At 49.1% G+C, this 20,467-nt stretch overlaps 2 protein-coding genes across 5 annotated transcripts; one reads left to right on the top strand and one right to left on the bottom strand.

Annotated features, from left to right (window-relative positions):
* Positions 1–227: 227 nt before the first annotated feature.
* Positions 228–11,369, bottom strand: LOC306787134 (zinc finger protein 646). 3 transcript variants are annotated; one of them, XM_079282182.1, is made up of 5 exons: positions 11,222–11,369; positions 3,824–6,573; positions 2,432–3,538; positions 546–1,390; positions 228–342 (listed from the first exon to the last, which is right to left on the bottom strand). In XM_079282182.1, exons 2-5 carry the CDS (start codon positions 6,385–6,387, stop codon positions 314–316), a joined length of 4,545 nt encoding a protein of 1,514 aa, XP_079138308.1. In that variant the 5' UTR covers positions 6,388–6,573; positions 11,222–11,369; the 3' UTR covers positions 228–313. The 3 variants fall into 3 exon arrangements, with proteins under 3 accessions (XP_079138308.1, XP_079138309.1, XP_079138310.1); XM_079282183.1 differs by lacking the exon at positions 228–342 and adding an exon at positions 2,242–2,338 and having other exon boundaries at positions 1,351–1,391; XM_079282184.1 differs by lacking the exons at positions 228–342; positions 546–1,390 and adding an exon at positions 1,423–2,338 and having other exon boundaries at positions 2,438–3,538.
* Positions 11,370–12,201: 832 nt separating this feature from the next.
* On the top strand, positions 12,202–19,922 carry thoc6 (THO complex 6). Of its 2 annotated transcripts, none has more exons than XM_079282188.1 (13): positions 12,202–12,336; positions 12,827–12,918; positions 13,003–13,067; positions 13,147–13,250; positions 15,886–15,923; positions 16,273–16,321; positions 17,025–17,096; positions 17,166–17,268; positions 17,362–17,411; positions 18,541–18,603; positions 18,679–18,789; positions 18,865–18,993; positions 19,072–19,921. In XM_079282188.1, the coding sequence occupies exons 1-13, from the start codon at positions 12,322–12,324 to the stop codon at positions 19,150–19,152; spliced, it is 972 nt and encodes a 323-aa protein (XP_079138314.1). In that variant the 5' UTR covers positions 12,202–12,321; the 3' UTR covers positions 19,153–19,921. The 2 variants fall into 2 exon arrangements, with proteins under 2 accessions (XP_079138314.1, XP_079138315.1); XM_079282189.1 differs by having other exon boundaries at positions 12,260–12,336; positions 12,755–12,918; positions 19,072–19,922.
* Positions 19,923–20,467: the final 545 nt, after the last annotated feature.

Here is a 20,467-nt window from a genome sequence, read left to right on the forward strand (position 1 = left end):
CAATCAGCTCCCGGGGTTGAAATGGACAAAAAAAAAAAAACACACGGACTTCCGCAACGCCTCCGATGTCGACCATCACAGCAGCTCAGTCTACAAACCACAGGACTCATCAGTCCATTCGAGCCGGGTCGGTCAGAACCAGTCTGGTTCCAGCTGACTGTGAGGCTCATAAACATGCAGCAGGAAGTAAGGCAGGTGTAGTGAACCACGTCAGTCTATGTGGGACACTTCTACAACCAGGACCTCGTGGGGACGTCCATGAAGGAAGGTCAGGAAAGTGTGTGTGGCGTCCATTTTGTGTCCTTCCTCCTGTTTAGTGAGTCTGTTCTGTCTCCACACACACTGCAGCCACACATGGAACAAAGTGAGGAAGAGGAGGGTGAGCAGGAGGAAGAGCTATTTTTTTGGTACTTCCAGAAACCTTGGCATGTGACTGCACCCCCCATCCCTCATGTTTCCCCCCGCCCCACACACACACACACACACACCCCTCCCCCACTCCCTCCCTCATCCCTTAAGTTATATGAAGGCGCCGCCGGGCATACCCAGGAAGTTGGGCGCCATAGGGGGGGGCGCCGTGGAGCCGCTCCAATGCACCTTCATGTGGTGCCTCAGGTTGGAACGGGACGAGAAGCGCTTGTCGCACTGCTGGCAGGAGAACGGCTTCTCCTTGGTGTGGATGCGGCGGTGGCAGACGAGTTGGGTGGAGACCCGGAAGGACTTTCCGCAGTCGGGGCACTGGTAACGTTTGGGCTCGGTGTGGATCCGCCGGTGGTTCTTGAGGGACATGAGGTTGGGGAACTCCTTCTGGCAGGAATTGCAGAAGTAGGTCCCGGTCTTGTGACTGTTCTTGTGGTTGAGCAGGGAGCTGGCGTGGCGGTAAGACCGGCCGCACTGATCGCACACGTGGGGTTTGATGACCTCGCCTCGGCCGCGGGCTTTGCCCGCGCCGCTCGGGTTGAGTCCTTGCTCTTGCATCAAAGTGAGGTCCAGGCCAGACCCCCAGCCCAGCTCCTGGGAGCCCCCGGCTCGGGGCTGCTGGGGTCTGGGCTGGTGGGGCTGCGGCGCCTGGCCGTGGGTGATCTCCATGTGGAGCCTGAAGCTGGCCTGCGTGGGAAAAGCTCGCTGGCAGGACCGGCAGGTCAGCTCCCTCTGCTTCTGGTGGACGCGTCGGTGGTTGTAAAGCTGGGAGGAAACACGGAAGGCCTTGCCGCAGTCGTGGCAACGGTGGCGCCGCGTCTCCGAGTGGATGCGGCGGTGGTTCTTTAGGGCGAGCAGGTTGGAGTAGGTCTTGAGGCACACGGCGCAGTGGTAGATGCCGACGGTGTGGGTGTTCTTGTGGTTGAGGAGGGAGCTGGCGTGGCGGTAGGAGCGACCGCACTGATCACATCTGTGCAGAGACAAGACAGGGAACAGCATGGGGGGAGGGATTAGTAACAGAAGACGGTAGTTTTGTTTTTACTGCTCTATCCAAGTTTATCTCACTTACTGGTTTACCACTTTTTCTTTACAATTATTGAAATACTTTAACATCTAAGATGTTGTACATACAGGTATATGATCTGAAATCCGGCTTAAAGCTTTCAAAGAAGACTTACTACAAAGTGGTGTACCATTTAAAGTTACGACTTCTACACAGGTCATAGGGGAGAGGACTGCTGGGGGGAGACAAACTGTGGACAAACTACTGGGAGTTCATGCTGGGGGGGCTGGGAGGTATCTGCTGCTCCCTGCACTGCACAGATGGACACAAGCTTCAAACTCCTGCTTTTACATTTGGAACAAATTTCAAAGACCGTCACCGCCTTCTTTTGGCTGGTTACTAAATTCTGTAATGATGAAAGATCCATCAAACATGCCCAAAGAACCTCAACCATGTCAGACTGTAGCAAAGCATCCTTTACCTGTTGAGAACATAAACCTCGAGACATGTGCAGTGCAGCTAGCTCCAAATACTTCCTGATACTTCCAAAAATGCAAGAGCTCTCATCATAAAACTACATTGACTAATAACTGTCCGAAAGAAACAAACACAAACAAAGACTACAGTTAAAATCATAACAAGAGCAAAGCAACAAACATCAGTACTTGAGATTTAGCTAATATGCTACACACAAAATACTTCAAATCAGATCTGTGTCAAAACAAAGCATGAAAACAAAACATCTAAAACATGTAGGAAGCCTAACAAATCCAAAAATGTGTGACATATGCTAACTGAAAGCAAACAGGTTTGACTTATCTGGTCTCTCCACTAATTCAATTTGTCCAAACTTCAGAAAAATCCGAATTCCGGCACGCGTATGGTCCCAAGGAAGCCGGATTGGAGATCATATACCTGTAATAGACACGTAGAGACCTAAATTTATCTTCACTACTTTTTTTTGTTTTTCCAACTTCGTAGAATCACAAACAACTGACAAGAACTCACGTGTACCGACACTCGTCGCCCTCTCCCGCGGGTGCAGTGGCCTTCCTCCTCACTTCCATGCCTACCTGGTTGTCCCCGCAGCGGTGCCTGGCTAGACCGGATCTCCCCTGGAAGCTCTTCCCGCAGGTGGGGCAGCCGAAGGGGGTGGCACCCTCCTCGTGGACCTTCTGGTGGTTCCGGAGGAATCTGGCCAGCCGGAAGGCCTTCCCACACGTGTTGCAGATGTGCTTCTTCCGTTGGGTGTGGATGCGCATGTGGTTGCGCAGCGCCATGTAGTTGGTGTACGGCTTGTCGCAGAAGTTGCACCGGAAGTTGCCCGTCTTGTGGGTGTGCTTGTGGTTCAGCAGGGAGCTGGCATGTTTGTAGGCGCAGCTGCACAGGTCGCACGCGTAGGGCCTCTCGTCGGAGTCCAGGTCCACCGAGCTCCTCTCCAAGCTGATGCTGGTGGAGCTGTTGGTGGTGGTGGAGGACGAAGGCAGGTGCTGGGCCGGGCAGTCGTGGGCTGCGAGCTCATCCGCCGTGGTGAAGCCTTCGCAGCAGCCATCGCACTCAAAATCCATCTGGACCCCGGGGCCCTGCGGCCCTTTGCACAGGCCGGCTGTAGTGTGGGTAGCTAGCTGCCTCTGGGTGCGGAAGCCCTTGCCACATTCTTGGCAGTTGTGCTTCTTCTGGGCGAAGTGGAGACGTAGGTGGTTCTTCATGGCCAGCCGGTTGGGGTATGTCGAGTTGCAGACATTGCAGTGGTACTCCCCGATTTTGTGAAGGTTCTTGTGATTGGCCAGGCTGCCTGCGTGCCGGTACGTCTTGCCACATTCTTCACAGGCAAAAGGCCGCCGTCCAGTCTCAGCTGGGTCAAACTTCTGTGGCCTGGAGGTTCCAGCTGAAGAGTAGGGCTTCTTGAAACCTTGATGGCTGTATTTCATCGCCTGGCTCTTGGAGGACTCCCCTCTCATAGTCTGCATTTGAGACGGGCCGGGCTGCTGGAAGCGGGAACCGTTGGGGCCGGTCCGAACGAGGCCTTTGGCTCGGTGCTCCTCGTGGAGACGAAGGTGGTTGATCAGCTGCTTTTGGATCTTGAACGCCTTGCCGCATTCTTCACACTTGTGCCTGCAGCAGGGATGGGCAGAGATGAAGGAAACATTACAGAATCTCTGTAAGTACGTGACATTTCTAAACTTGGTGGAATTAAACACGACCCTTTGTGGAGGATATTACTTTATGCATTATGGCCCAGATTATGGCATTATGGCTCGACAACGATCCGTCATACCACTAGATACAATCAAAACATGGACGCTACACATCTTCTCTCGTCTTTTAACACAAACTTCAACCAGCCAAATTTAAAACCCAAATTAAATACAAATAAAATGTACAGGATCAGGGACCTACCTCTTTAGATCAAAGTGTGTCCTTTGGTGGTTCTTGAGAGCCAGCAGATTGTAGTAGCGTTTCTGACACACCAAGCAGCGGAAAACACCAGTCTTGTGGGACTTCTTGTGGTTAAGGAGTGAGCAGGGGTGTCTGTATCCTCGACCGCATTGGTCGCACTTGTGGGGCTTGTCACTTTGGTCGACCATAGGCCTACGTCCATCGCCGCCGACATCACGGCTTCCTCCGGCAACCCCACCGCCGACACCGTCTCCTCCAGACATCCCTTTGGCTCCGTTCAGGCCTTGCTTGCTCAGGGAGCTTCCCCGATTCTTACCAGGGCACAGGTGGGTGATCAGGTGGTGGCGGTCAGCAAAAAACATGCCACAGTCAACACAGATGTGGTTGCGTCCATCCATCTTGTCATTGCCATTAGCCGAGCTGCCTACGATACCCTGTTGCTGGCCGTCCGGCCTTTGGGGACCGTGGACTAACTGGTGATTCAGGAGGTCCTGCTTCCTGGAGAAGCTCTGGCCACAAGTGGAGCAGATCATCCTCCACTCTTGCTCTAAGGTGGAGGGTCCTGGCCCTGTCGGGTTATTGGCATGGCTACGCAAGTGGCTTCTGAGGGCCCTGAGGCTTGCGTAGTGGTTGCCGCACACCGTACACTGATACACTTCACCGTCGTCCTCGTCATCTTTGTCATTGCTACCCATTCTCTTGCCTCCGCTCTGGGAGTATTGTCGTTGGCTGCTGCCTTCTTTCAGGCTGCTGGAGCTCCCGGTGGGCAGCGAGGTTCCACTGGAGCTGTGGTAGTTCATGCTGCCCATGAAACCATTGGACATGGTGCTCTGCTGCGGTTGCGGCTGCTGGCCGCGACGGGGACACATGTGCGACTTGATGCCCGATACGTCTCCGTACATCTCGCCGCAGTCGGCGCACACGTGTCTGTCGGCCTGACGGTGGGCAGAGTTGCTCTGAGAAAGTGAGCTGCCGTCGAAGCGATCGTGGAACTCGAGAGAGTCCAGCCCACTGCTGTGGCTACCGTCCGGTACAAAGTGGGCGGCATCCCCTAGATTCCCTGGCAGGGAAATTGGAGTGGTTGCACCGCTGCCCTCCTGGACGTAGCTCTGCTGGGAGTCCAGAGTAAGCGGCTCGGGAGACAACCAGTCATTGCTGTCGTTATTGATCGACTGGTTGGCGCCGCGCCCCTTGTGACTTCGTAGGTGGCTGTGTAGCGCTGCCAGGTGAGGGTACTGCTTACAACAGATAGTGCACTGGTAGTGGCCCGTCTGATGGCAACGTTTGTGGTTGACCAGGCTTCCTGCGTGCCGATAGCTTTTGCCACATTCCCCGCACTTAAAGCGGCGCTCTCCATCATCTGGAGAGTTGGCCTGGGGCACGCGGCCTCCGGAGGGGGAAGACACCGAGCCCTGTGAACCGGAGCTTAGTGTGTCCGAGTTCAGGAGGGAGCTGTCCTGTCCATGGGAGCCCGGGTGGGGATCATGGGTCAGATAGTGGACTTTCAACGTCTCCAGATCTGGGTGTCCTGCGCCACAGTATGCGCATGTGTAGATGGGATTGTTGACCGGAGGGCCCATTATGGGGTCGTAGGGACCTCTTTTGTCACTGGGCAGGGGCGGCAGCGGCAGAGGGTCACCCAGAGTGGGGGGGTACGCCGTGGATCGAACCGCGCTCAGATTGTGGGGCATGATGCCCGGGAAGCTGCGCGCCAGGCCGAGGGAGGGCGAGGCTGCGTTGTGCAGCAGGATGTGCTCCTGAAAGTCTGTCTTATTGGGCAGCGCTATCTGGCACAGGTGGCAGAAGCACGAGGCTGTGTCGTCGCTCTGGGACGACTGCGTGCCACTGCGCTCCGAACCGTGGAGGCTGCTGCTGCTGCTCACCATGGTCGCCCCGGGGGTCTTGAACTTCGAGTGAGTTCTCTCGTGGCTGTTTAAGGCAGCCAGGTTGCTGAATTGTTTAAAACACACAGAGCACTTGAAAGTTCCTTGCTGGTGACACTTCTTGTGGTTCACCAGGCTGCCGTGGTGCCGGTAGGTCCGGTCACACTGGTCGCACTTGAAGGGTCTGTCCCAGGCGTCGTCTGATTCGGGGGAGCCTTTTTTCCCGTGGTCGTCCGTCTCGTGGCTTTGTAGGACACTATGTCCCATACCACTATTATTCAAATGAGGGCGCCCAAACCCGTCCGAGAGGTCTTGGGCGAGACCGTAGTCCCTCTCGTCGTGGCCTGCCTCTTCGGGCACCTCTTCGCTCTCTTCCTCTGCGTGGGCGCTACTAGGGGACAATGTATGAATACGTAAATGGTTCTTCAACGCGACGGCGTTGGGGAGCGTACGGGTACACACGGGGCACTGGAACGAACCCACCTCGTGAGACTTCTTATGATTGGCTAAGCTAGCTGCGTGCTTGTAAATACGACCACACTGTTCACACTCAAAGCGACCGTTCTCTTCCTGCTGATAATGTGCTTTCATATGTTCTAGGAGACTTGGAGTACTCGGACAAACCATATCACACTCTTTACAGGGGAAACCCTTGGCTCGACTCATATCATGCATTGCCATAGTACTCTGAAGTGAATCGGGTGGCGGGAAATCACGGTTCACAACAAAAGCAATGAACAGTGATGTTAGGGAGCTTAGCTCTTCAGCTGAGGGCGGCCATTCTCTCCCCAGAGCAAGGTCCAGCCAATCAGGGCCCACCTTGGGAGGAGGCGGGCCTGCGGGGTCACACCAGCCAATGAGGTATCACTGTGGAGACAAGAAGAAGAGACAGGAAGAAGATTATTTATAGCAGGGGTCTCAAACTCCCGGCCCGCGGGCAGAATCCGGCCCGCCACGTCATTTTATGTGGCCCGCGAATCCGCCAGCCACATAAGCCATTTTTTTTTTAAGTTAGACTAATAATAATAAAAATATCCCCATAGTCGAAATTATGAGATAGAAAGTCGAAGTTATTTGATAGAAAGTCATAACTATGATAGAAAGTCATAATTCTGAGATAGAAAGTCAAATTTATGAGATAGAAAGTCAAAAAGATGAGATTGACAGTCAAAATTATGAGATTGAAAATTAAAATTATGAGATTGAAAGTCAAAAAGATGAGATTGAAAGTCAAAATTATGAAATAGAAAGTCAAATTATGAGATACTTAAACAGTTAGAAGCAGCTCTTGGTTACTGTACATTTAACATGGAAATGTATTGTTAGTACATTGAAGACTACTTTAAAATGTGAATACAGAGAGTTATTTAATAATATGTTACGAGTAGTTACATTTACAACCGGCCCTTTGTGGGCGACCATGATGCTGATGTGGCCCGGAGTGAAAATGAGTTTGAGAGCCCTGATTTAAAGGGTCAACGTAACACTTTAAATGAATAATATTCATTGACAGCTCATTTAAAACCGCTTAAATAATCAAAATCATCTGATTACTTTGAAGTTTGTTAAGCCAAGACAGTCCTATAATCTTTAAACTATCTAGAAGTATGAAAGATTATTAAACTATTGTGACAGTTGGCGGATCTTTGGTGACATTTGATAGTTTCTACTATATATATATATATATATATATATATATATATATACACACATACACATATGTTTATATAGAACGTAAACATTGCAACTAATGATTCTTGCTCTTATTGATTAATCTGACGTCTTTTTTCAGACAAAATATTAATTTCTTTGTGATATTAAACAAAGAAAAGCAGAAAATAAACAAAATTTAAAAAGCAGGAAGCAGTGGATGTTTTTATATAAAATTTTGATAAAAACAGAATTGGTGAATAATTAACTGTTTATCGCTGAAATAAAGAGCTCAGCTGCTCTCAAACCAACAACAATAAAGTAAAGTTATCAATAATCAGCAGAAACGAGCTCATCGGTCATTAAACTAACTAACCCGTTAAGAGTTTATAGTTTAACGTTAAACTACCGGATCAGAACTAAAGAACTTTTATTATCGTGATGCGTTCACATGTCGTCTGTAAAATGTAGTTTTGGTGATAAACTTGACTAAATCCAGACGTTTAAAGATGTTTTCAAGTGAATATAAAATAGATGAATGATGACGTTTAACTTCCTAACACGAGCTCTAAACTCATTATTATACTTCATTAAAATAACAATGATTGTAAAAAATATAATCTATTATTTGATTATCATTTAAATTGTTTTTATGATGAAGAAAAAAACACTATAATGTATCTTTATCTTCCATGATAGTGATGTCACTAGTGAACAAACTATTAAATAAATATTCATGTGAAGTCATTCTTTATGCTCGTTTCTGCATTTTGTGTCAAAATAAAAATCTCATATTTAGTTTTAATCAAAGTAGAAGACTCATGAAGCCGCTCTTCATCATCAACACACACACACAATCACACACACGATGTCACACACACAGTCACACACACAGTCACACACACAGTCACACACACAATTTCACACACACAATGTCACACCCACACAGTCACACTCACAATGTCACACAGACAGTCACACACACACACAGACAGTCACACACACAGTCACACACACACAATGTCACACAGACACAATCACACACACACACACACAGTCACACACACACATAGTCACACACAGACACAGTCACACACACACACACAGACACAGTCACACACACACACAGCCACACACAGACACAGTCACACACACACAGTCACACACAGACACAGTCACACACACACAGTCACACACACACACACAGCCACACACAGACACAGTCACACACAGACACAGTCACACACAGTCACACATTGTCACACAGTCACACACACAGACAGTCACACACAGTCACACACACACACAATGTCACACAGACACAGTCACACACACAGTCACACACACACATAGTCACACACAGACACAGTCACACAGTCACACACAGACACAGTCACACACACACACACACAGTCACACACACACAGTCACACATTGTCACACACATAAATAATTCATAATTATTACAATATGATGTTAAACATGAGCAGAGCTTAACCAAGACACCGAAAACCAAACAGAACCAGTCTGAAGACTATAGAGGCAGTATCCAGACCAGCAGTGCAGCCAAAACTACTTCTGTCACTCTTCAACAGGCAGCAAGATATATTGTTCGCCACTAAGAGCGCTGCGGTCGGAGCTAGTTGTGTAAAGTATATTGAGAGGGACCTCTAGTCATGGTTCTAACTTTATAACAATTAATAACCCACAGCTAACGCTCTGGCACAACAGTTTGTGACACATAAACAATGTGTGACACTAATAATTGTATATTTATAAAATGACACCGCATCAAGACCAGCACCCAGACCAGCATCCAGACCAGTATGCAAATCAGCATCCAGACCAGTATGCAAATCAGCATCAAGACCAGCATCAAGACCAGTATGCAAATCAGCATCAAGACCAGTATGCAAATCAGCATCAAGACCAGTATGCAAATCAGCATCCAGACCAGTATGCAAATCAGCATCCAGACCAGTATGCAAATCAGCATCCAGACCAGTATGCAAACCAGCATCAAGACCAGTATGCAAATCAGCATCAAGACCAGCATCCAGACCAGTATGCAAATCAGCATCAAGACCAGCATCAAGACCAGTACTTGTTGCTGTTTTCAAACGTTAAATATTAATACAAATCTGCAAAATAAACGTTTATTCATAATAATAATTATTCTGTGAATCAAAATAAATACAGAATATGAAACTTTTCTTCTTCCACATTAAACGCATTAATATTATTAATCGTAATTTTATTAATAATATTAATTCATATTATTATTATCTGAACAAACTGAATTATTGGAGCGAATAACTTAATAATTAAACAATGGTTATTTACATCACGTGTTGCTATTTTCACAATATTCTTGATTTGTAATAAAATATTTGAATATATAATTCAAATGTACTTTCTCTTTGGTGTTTTTTGTGTTTCCTGTCGAATTTAAGGTTTTTGCATATTTGTACTGCTAAACTCCTGAGTATTCAGTGTTTATACCTCCAGCTGTGCACTCTATTAACATTACTACAATAGGTTTACTGTGTATTCTATATGTATACTCTTAGATGATACTGTGTATTTACTACTCATTGAAGTATTCATTTAGACATAAACATGTTAGTAAATGAATTCATGAATACATTTAATACAATCTGTGGTGTTTTCTGCTTGTTTTTATATTCGAACTGTTGTTATGAACTTCAGTGATAATAAAGTTGTAATCTCATTTTTTTTTAAGGTGAAATATGTTTGACAGATGAAAAGCGTCAGATTGAAGACAACAGCCAATCAAAACGCTTCCTCTCGGGTTTAATGTAAACAAACCAGTTTACAACAAACAAGAGAAAAACTGTGTTTTATTCAGTAAAAAACATCCACGCAGATGTGGGTGATTCACACAGAGCCGTTGTTTTGATCGGGGCTTCATTAAACGAACATTATATATATATATATTTTTTTTTATACATTTGTAAGCGCCATATTTAGACCGTAACCCACGTGACCTTGGCCCGTCTCTCTTCTTCTCTCTCGGAGGTCTCAACCCTCCAGCCGGATGTTTTATCCGGACAAAAGCGGGGAGATCTCCTCCGACATTTACTGTTGAACCGGGGGGTGGCAGATAAACGGGGGTTTACTTTAAATAAACTACAAATAAAGCTCGGTTTTGAATGGTGTGTTTCCTCCAGAATAAAGTCCAGAGACAACAGATACAGCCGCCGGACACACTCACAGAGACCCCCCCCCCGTTTCATTTGGAAAATGGCTTTCTATCGAGCAGAGAGCCATTTTCCCCCCAATGCTAACGGGGCTAGCATCTTTTTAGCCCCACAAAACACAAACTAGCACACAGCCCGCTGGCTACAGCTACAGGCTGCAGTTACGTGTAGTTATTATAAAAGCAAACAAGACGCGCGTTAACTCAACAACATTCGTGGTTTTATTTTTAAAATAAGTATCTGAGGACACGGAGGTGAAAGAGTCAAGACACACGGCCGAGCTAGCGTTAGCACCGAGCTAGCGTTAGCATCAATCCCCCTCCTCTGATGAGAGAAAGGGGGTAAAACGGAAGTAGGAAAACCACAAAATGGTAAACACAAACAACAAAACAGCTCAACACAGAGCTGCACGGGTTACAAATAACCCCAGTGTGTATTTATAAGTGCATTAGGAATACAATGAGAGTAAACTGTCGCCGCTGCAGGAGCTTGTTAGAGTAGCATCGAAGGTTTGCATCCTGAGCTAACCCCTGAGCTAGCCCGGAGCTACACAAAGATCTCTCGGCCCCCATTGATGGAAAACCCTCGTTGGTTGTTTTTTTCTTCATATATATGAGCTGTGTTTTTTCCCGCGCAAGACTTACCCCTCAATCGGCCTCTGCGACCGCGCGAGGTGAACGATGCACCGCGTGGAAGATGTAAAAAAATAAAATAATGTGCACGTTTTTCACGGATTCGGCATTTTTTATTTTTCTCCTCCTCCGGTTCAAACACCGACTTTTGGTTCTTGGTTCTTGGTTCTTCCCCCCCCCTCTCGCGCTCGCGCTCCCTCTCTCTCTACCGCCGCTTCGCCAGCATACTTCCTGCCGCTGCCGCTGCCGCGCCGCTGCGCGTAATGCGCAGAATAAAACTTGAACCGAGCCGAACAGATATCTTCATCGTTTACGATGCAAATAACACCCTGAGGTCATTTTATCAGCTTCTATCATCCTGTTTAATGATCAATAATCAATATATATATTCATCAAGTAGTATGCATCTTTATATACGTTAGAGATAAATATAGTACGCCTAGTGTCCTACATCTCAGAGCAACATATTATACGTTTTACAGTACTACATGTTTTACAATGCGTCGTATTTTAAAAAGTCTTTATGTTTTAGTTTGTAAAATGTTAAAGTTATTAAATAAACGAGATGAAGACAGGAGAAAGTATCAGAAAATAGAAAGTTTAGTACGAGTTATTTTCTACCACTGATGTTTGTCTTTTTGTGCAAAATACATGAAACAAAATAAAGAACACATATTTACAGATGTTTATGGTGGTTTGGTTTGTTCATTCGGTGTCACTTCTTCAATAAATCCAATAAGACGGTTGACTTCCACATCAAATGTGTTCAGGTCTTTCTTTTGCATTCATCTGTTTGTAGATATTAAACAATATGAAATGAACCCACTCTGCGCTGACAGGATATTAAAGCTTTGTTCATATATATCCACAGGTTATGATTATGTTATTTGTCACAATTCATTTGTCACAATTCATTTTTTTAATCAATATTTTTCACTATTTATTCATGAACTACGTGTCCCAGAATCCCTTGCGTCCGCACAGACGTCACATTCCCTCGCCTGTTCCGCTCGTTCCCTCCTCGCATCGTTGGTGATATTTCTGCTTTTATTACCGACTCTTCTCTCCGGTAGCAGCTGTTTAACGAGCCCCGCGGTGTCGGTGTGAGCAGCATGGGTCCCGTCGAGGTAAACTACGATGATTATGTTCATTAAACGGGTTAAACGGGACGTTAACGGGGACACATCTTCATGTCTTTGTCCGCCTCAGGGTCAGGTTAGAGTTCTGGTGATTCAGTGTTTTCTAGCTCGTTAGTAAACGTTGAAACACGTTTGAATACACGGTCACGTGGCAGAGACTCTCGTGGTGTTTGAATGTGTAACAATAAGTCAATGAGCACAGATTGTACCGTTCATACATCTCTTTATGTCGCGTCTCCTTTAAGATTGAGAGGAGTGATGATATTAAAGTCTGCTGCATGTTAGCTCGTGTTGATACGCGCTGAGATCAGCACACTTTCACACGGTGGTGATCATTCATGCAGCTTCATCATTCACAGAGTTGTGTTATGACGCTAGTAAAGCAGTAATAAGGCGTGTTATTCAGAGGCTCGACAGAACATAGTTCCTGGATGATGATGATGATGATGATGATGATAACAGAGCTGTCGTCCTGCAGCTCCTCCACATGTCCGTCTTCTCTCAGAGTTTCTCTCCCTGCGGTAGATTTCTAGCAGCTGGAAACAACTACGGCCAGATCGCTGTGTTCAGGTCAGAGACTCCAATGCATCAATGCAGAGCTCTGTTACATTCATATTCATATTCATATTCATATCAATGATCGTTGTGTTGCAGCCTGTCGGCAGCTCTGAGTCCAGACGCCACCGCTCTGAGTCAGAAACCTGTTCTCACCTTCACAGGTGAGTCAAAGTAGATTCACATGATTTCTGTTTAGCTCTCCTGTGGTTGAGTTCTCTAATATCCTACACTCTCCTCCAGCCCATGAAGGCCCCGTGTTCTCCCTCCTCTCCACTGACTGTCACCTCCTCAGTGCAGGAAACGGAGAAATCAGCTGCTGGAGCTGGAGCGAGCTCATCAAGAAGGTGACTGTCTCTTTAAGTCTAGACAGGTGGTTCACAGGAACACGCAGGAACACGCTTTAACACGCAGGAGCACGGCTAAACACGCAGGAGCACGGCTAAACACGCAGGAGCACGGCTAAACACGCAGGAGCACGGCTAAACACGCAGGAGCACGGCTAAACACGCAGGAGCACGGCTAAACACGCAGGAGCACGGCTAAACACGCAGGAGCACGGCTAAACACGCAGGAGCACGGCTAAACACGCAGGAGCACGGCTAAACACGCAGGAGCACGGCTAAACACGCAGGAGCACGGCTAAACACGCAGGAGCACGCCTAAACACGCAGGAGCACGCCTAAACACGCAGGAGCACGCTTTAACACGCAGCAGCACGCCTAAACACGCAGGAGCACGCCTAAACACGCAGGAGCACGCTTTAACACGCAGGAGCACGCCTAAACACGCAGGAACACGCTTTAACACGCAGGAACACGCCTAAACACGCTTTAACACGCAGGAACCTGCAGGAGCACGCTTTAACATGCAGGAACCTGCAGGAGCACGCCTAAACACGCAGGAGCACGCCTAAACACGCAGGAGCACGCCTAAACACGCAGGAGCACGCCTAAACACGCAGGAGCACGCTTTAACACGCAGGAACACGCCTAAACATGCAGGAACACGCCTAAACACACAGGAACACACCTAAACACACAGGAGCACGCAGGAGCACGCCTAAACATACAGGAGCACGCCTAAACACGCAGGAGCACGCCTAAACATACAGGAGCACGCCTAAACACGCATGAACACGCCTGAGCACGCCTAAACACACAGGAACATGCCTAAACACGCAGGAGCACGCCTGAACACACAGGAACACACCTAAACACACAGGAGCACGCAGGAACATGCAGGAACACGCCTAAACACGCAGCAGCACGCCTAAACACGCAGCAGCACGCCTAAACACGCAGGAGCACGCCTAAACACGCAGGAGCACGCTTTAACACGCAGGAGCACGCCTAAACACGCAGGAACACGCTTTAACACGCAGGAACACGCCTAAACACGCTTTAACACGCAGGAACCTGCAGGAGCACGCTTTAACATGCAGGAACCTGCAGGAGCACGCCTAAACACGCAGGAGCACGCCTAAACACGCAGGAGCACGCCTAAACACGCAGGAGCACGCCTAAACACGCAGGAGCACGCTTTAACACGCAGGAACACGCCTAAACATGCAGGAACACGCCTAAACACACAGGAACACACCTAAACACACAGGAGCACGCAGGAGCACGCCTAAACATACAGGAGCACGCCTAAACACGCAGGAGCACGCCTAAACATACAGGAGCACGCCTAAACACGCATGAACACGCCTGAGCACGCCTAAACACACAGGAACATGCCTAAACACGCAGGAGCACGCCTGAACACACAGGAACACACCTAAACACACAGGAGCACGCAGGAACATGCAGGAACACGCCTAAACACACAGGAACATGCCTAAACACAAGAGCATGCAGTAACATGCCTAAACACACGCCTAAACACGCAGAAACACGCCTAAACACACAAGAACACGCCCGAGCACGCAGGAACACGCAGGAACACGCAGGAACACGCCTAAACACACAAGAACACGCCCGAGCACGCAGGAACACGCCTAAGCACGCAGGAACACGCCTAAACACGCAGGAACACACAGGAGCACGCAGGAACACGCCTAAACACACAGGAACACGCCTAAACACGCAGGAACACGCCTAAACACACAGGAGCACGCAGGAGCATGCCTAAACATACAGGAACACGCATGAACACGCCTAAACACACAGGAACATGCCTAAACACAGGAACACGCCTAAACACACAGGAGCACGCCTAAACACACAGGAGCACGCCTAAACACACAGGAACATGCAGGAACACGCCTAAACACACAGGAACATGCCTAAACACACAGGAGCACACAGGAACACGCCTAAACACACAGGAACATGCCTAAACACACAGGAGCACACAGGAACACGCCTAAACACACAGGAACATGCAGGAACACGCCTAAACACACAGGAACATGCCTAAACACACAGGAGCACACAGGAACACGCCTAAACACACAGGAACATGCAGGAACACGCCTAAACACGCAGGAACACGCCTAAACACACAGGAGCACGCAGGAGCATGCCTAAACATACAGGAACACGCATGAACACGCCTAAACACACAGGAACATGCCTAAACACAGGAACACGCCTAAACACACAGGAGCACGCCTAAACACACAGGAACATGCAGGAACACGCCTAAACACACAGGAACATGCCTAAACACACAGGAGCACACAGGAACACGCCTAAACACACAGGAACATGCCTAAACACACAGGAGCACACAGGAACACGCCTAAACACACAGGAACATGCAGGAACACGCCTAAACACACAGGAACATGCCTAAACACACAGGAGCACACAGGAACACGCCTAAACACACAGGAACATGCAGGAACACGCCTAAACGTGCAGGAACACGCCTGAGCTGTGGACCCTTTAGTGGAGGAATGTTCTTTAATACGTTGAGTCCAGTTGATCTTTTTCACACGATAATAAATGTTTTCTTTAAACTTTGTCTCCTCAGAATGTCAAACCTCTGTGGACCAAGAGACCGAACTACAAGTGAGTCTATTAGTCCTCATGTCATATGTTGTATTAAATAAACATCGGACAAAAGGTTCTGAATGAGTGTTTGGTCGATTATGTCTCTGCTGTAACGATGCTTCTAAATGTTATACGTTGGAAAGCCTGTTTATTTACCTTTCAAACGGTGACACATTCATAAGGAACATGCATTTGTGGGATGAGCAGCACAGCTGAGTATGTGGGTTGCGCCCATGAAAAATTTGCCAAATCTTCTCTGGCACGAACAGCTTATTCTGCTGTTGACTCTTGTTTGGTTGTTTGGTGGATTGAAGTCTGGATGGATGGTCGGATGGATGGTCATGAGGTCCTGGTTTTGTCTCCTCAGATCCAGTCTGGAGATCCCAGAGATCAACTCCATGGCCATCAACGGCAGAGTGAGAACACCTCATGTGCTTTCCGGACTACAAGCCGCTACTTCCCCCCCCACGCTTTGAGACTGCGGCTTAGATACGGATTTTTCCGTTGCTTTGCGCCGCCAACACATTAAACATAAATATTGTAATGTTCCACTTACGAGTCGGAGACACGGTCCTTGCAAGAGGTTTATTCACAGAAACCGTCGCTCTTATTGCCGAGCAACTCCCTCGAACATTATCCGTACAGCGTGTTTTCCACAACAACAACTTCCGCTTCCGGTCGAACACATTTACGAGTTAAGCCCCTCCTCCCCCTGCTTCGTTTTACTTCTTCAGTTGGTAGCCTTAGTCTGTATGAAGCATGAAAAGATGTACGAAGATATATTATATTCGCTAATCGCGGTTAGCATTTCCCCATTGGCGGTAATGTTAAAATGAGCTTAGAAGCTAGCGAGTCGGACATGTTATGATGATCAGAGAAGAAAACTTTCGTACTGTTGAAAGCATCTTGGCGTTCAACGGGGACACCTGCGGCTTATTTATGGACAAATTATTTTTTCTTTTAAAAATCAGCAGGTGTGGCCTATGTACAGGTGCGCTCTGTAGAAAGTACGGTAGATATACAATGTGGATATATATATAAACTGTATGTGTGTTAATGTGAGACAAAGTACTAAAACAGAACCTGAACGATGAAGACCACTGACTCTTCCTCTCTCAGGACAACAGTCTGGTCTTCGGCGGAGGAGACAACAACGTCCACGTCCTGGACCTGGAGCACGGCGTCTTCAAGGTGAGTCGGGTTCACCTGGAGGTCCATCGGGAGTCCTGGACCTGAACCTGTCTCTGTCTCTGTCTCCAGTCCGTCCTGCAGGGTCACTCTGACTACGTCCACTGTGTGAGCGTCAGAGACCGGGAAGCTGAGATCCTGTCGGGGGGGGAAGACGGAGCTGTGAGGGTGTGGGGTGAGGCGGCCATGTTGGTCTCAGGCTGTAGTTTGATTATCATTAATGTAGTTTTATTATCATGAATATTAATCCAGATGTTTTATGCTCCAGACAGCAGGACCGGTCAGTGTGTTCACTGCATCGAGGTCCACAAGTACGAGGTGACGTCTTTATGATTCATCTTCATCCTGCTCACCTTCTTCCTCCTCCTCCTCTCCCCCTGATCCTCGTCCTCCTCCCTGATCTTCCTCTCCTCATCCTCCCTGATCTCATCCTCCTCCTCCTCCTCCCTGATCTCATCCTCCTCCTCCCTGATCTCATCCTCCTCCTCCCTGATCTCATCCTCCTCCCTGATCTCATCCTCCTCCTCCTCTCCCCCTGATCCTCGTCCTCCTCCCTGATCTTCCTCTCCTCATCCTCCCTGATCTCATCCTCCTCATCCTCCCTGATCTCATCCTCCTCCTCCTCCCTGATCTCATCCTCCTCCTCCTCCTCCCTGATCTCATCCTCCTCCTCCCTGATCTCATCCTCCTCCTCCCTGATCTCATCCTCCTCCTCCCTGATCTCATCCTCCTCCCTGATCTCATCCTCCTCCTCCTCCTCCCTGATCTCATCCTCCTCCTCCCTGATCTCATCCTCCTCCTCCTCCTCCTCGATCTCATCCTCCTCCTCCTCCTCGATCTCATCCTCCTCCTCCTCCTCCTCGATCTCATCCTCCTCCTCCTCCTCCCTGATCTCATCCTCCTCCTCATCCTCCTCCTCCTCCCTGATCTTCCTCTCCTCCTCCTCCTCCTCCTCTCCTCATCCTCCTCCTCCTCCTCCTCCTCCCTGATCTCCTCCTCCTCCCTGATCTCCTCCTCCTCCTCTTCCTCTCCTCCTCCTCCTCCTCCCTGATCTTCCTCTCCTCCTCCTCCTCCTCCCTGATCTTCCTCTCCTCCTCCTCCTCCTCCCTGATCTTCCTCTCCTCCTCCTCCTCTTCCTCGCCTCATCCTCCTCCCTGATCTCCTCCTACTCCTCCCTGATCTTCCTCTCCTCATCCTCCTCCCTGATCTCATCCTCCTCCCTGATCTCCTCCTCCTCCTCATCCTCCTCCTCCTCCCTGATCTCATCCTCCTCCTCCTCCCTGATCTTCCTCTCCTCATCCTCCTCCTCCTCTCCTCATCCTCCTCCTCCCTGATCTCCTCCTCCCTGATCTCCTCCTCCTCCCTGATCTTCCTCTCCTCATCCTCCTCCTCCTCCCTGATCTCCTCCTCCTCCTCCCTGATCCTCTGAACTGTGGTGTGTTTTCAGAGCTGTGCTCGTCCTCAGTACGGTAAATGGATCAGCTGTCTGACCACCGACTCTGACTGGATGGTGAGAAACACACCGACACACTGACCGTTACTGATCAGCTGATCGTTACTGATCTATGACCACTTCCTGTTCCAGCTGTGCGGAGGAGGTCCGTCTCTGTCCTTGTGGCATCTCCGCTCTCTGTCTCCGACCTCCGTGTTCCCTCTGACCGGCTGCCAGAGACAGACCACCTTCTACCAGGACATGGTGAGACACCTGCCTGTCTGTCTGACCCAGTGTTCATCCTAACCACCTCCTCCTCCTCCTCCTCCTCCTCTTCAGATCCTGGCTGTGGGCGAAGGCCCGGCCGTGTCTCACTGTCTGCTGGGCGGAGAAGTCAAAGCTCAGATCCCGTGTACGCCTCAGAGCGTCAACACGCTGCAGCTCAACACCAACAGCACCGAGCACAGAGTGAGTCCCTGAACGCACCGCCAGCACTATCCAGAGTCCTTATATGATGATGATGATGATGATGAACTTCCTGTTCAGGTGCTGACGGTCGGAGGCAGCAGCGATCACATCGACGTGTTCACTAACCTGTCGTACAGAACCTTCTCTCTCAGCTTCTGACAGTTTATCATTTATTCTGAACAATAATAAAATGTTTTTATAACGAAATGACTGAAACGGATTTCTGGATCTTTAAAAAGTTGAACTGAAAAGTTTTTTTTATTATGATAGCAAAAAAATACATTTATATTTTCACTTTACGAAGCAAAGTTAGTTTTTCTTTACAACAGCGCTCCTCTGGTACAAAACTGAAAGTCATTCCAACTAAAACAGAGGCCGTGTGTTGCATTCAGGAGCAGAATATATATCGGGACAGTCGGCTTTTCCACCTTTTCAGTGTTTATACAAGCTGCTAAAATCTGCTCTCTGGCTAAAGGATGTCTGACTACCCAGAATGCATCAGGAGAAGTGTCCACCTGAAAACGTCCTCACCTGATGGGGCCTTCAGGGACTAAGATGAGCGTGGGGAACAGCTGCTCATTTATGACCGGGTAGAGTCGCTGACGGGTGTTGTTGACGGGTAGAGTCGCTGACGGGTGTTGTTGGCGGGTAGAGTCGCTGACGGGTGTTGTTGGCGGGTAGAGTCGCTGACGGGTGGTGTTGGCGGGTAGAGTCGCTGACGGGTGGTGTTGGCGGGTAGAGTCGCTGACGGGTGGTGTTGACGGGTGGTGTCGTTGACGGGTAGAGTCGCTGACGGGTGGTGTTGACGGGTAGAGTCGCTGACGGGTGGTGTCGTTGACGGGTAGTCGCTGACTGGTGGTGTCGTTGACGGGTAGAGTCGCTGACGGGTGGTGTTGGCGGGTAGAGTCGCTGACGGGTAGAGCCACTGACGGGTGGTGCCGTTGACGGGTAGAGTCGCTGACGGGTGGTGTCGTTGACGGGTGGTGTTGACGGGTAGAGTCGCTGACGGGTGTTGTTGACGGGTGGTGTCGTTGACGGGTAGAGTCGCTGACGGGTAGAGTCGCTGACGGGTGGTGTTGGCGGGTAGAGTCGCTGGCGGGTAGAGTCGCTGACGGGTAGAGCCACTGACGGGTGGTGCCGTTGACGGGTAGAGTCGCTGACGGGTGGTGTCGTTGACGGGTGGTGTTGACGGGTAGAGTCGCTGACGGGTGTTGTTGACGGGTAGAGTCGCTGACGGGTGGTGTCGTTGACGGGTAGAGTCGCTGACGGGTGGTGTTGACGGGTAGAGTCGCTGACGGGTGGTGTTGACGGGTAGAGTCGCTGACGGGTGGTGTTGACGGGTAGAGTCGCTGACGGGTGGTGTTGACGGGTAGAGTCGCTGACGGGTAGAGTCGCTGACGGGTGGTGTTGACGGGTGGTGTTGACGGGTAGAGTCGCTGACGGGTGGTGTCGACGGGTAGAGTCGCTGACGGGT

This window comes from Melanostigma gelatinosum (assembly GCF_949748355.1).
Source record: "Melanostigma gelatinosum genome assembly, chromosome: 13".
NCBI lineage: Eukaryota > Metazoa > Chordata > Actinopteri > Perciformes > Zoarcidae > Melanostigma > Melanostigma gelatinosum.

What these genes read in the sequence shown, in the direction of transcription:
- thoc6 (XM_079282188.1), top strand. An exon ending in GGAGCGAGCTCATCAAGAAG is followed by an intron (nt 13,251 to 15,885) that starts GTGACTGTCTCT and finishes TTGTCTCCTCAG; the next exon opens with AATGTCAAACCTCTGTGGAC. An exon ending in TGGAGCACGGCGTCTTCAAG is followed by an intron (nt 17,097 to 17,165) that starts GTGAGTCGGGTT and finishes CTCTGTCTCCAG; the next exon opens with TCCGTCCTGCAGGGTCACTC.
- LOC306787134 (XM_079282182.1), bottom strand. Translation starts at nt 6,387, where the DNA reads ATGGCAATGCATGATATGAGTCGAGCCAAGGGTTTCCCCTGTAAAGAG. An exon ending in GGCGACGAGTGTCGGTACAC is followed by an intron (nt 1,391 to 2,431) that starts GTGAGTTCTTGT and finishes GTCTCTGCACAG; the next exon opens with ATGTGATCAGTGCGGTCGCT. An exon ending in TATGGCGCCCAACTTCCTGG is followed by an intron (nt 343 to 545) that starts GTATGCCCGGCG and finishes GTGTGGCTGCAG; the next exon opens with TGTGTGTGGAGACAGAACAG.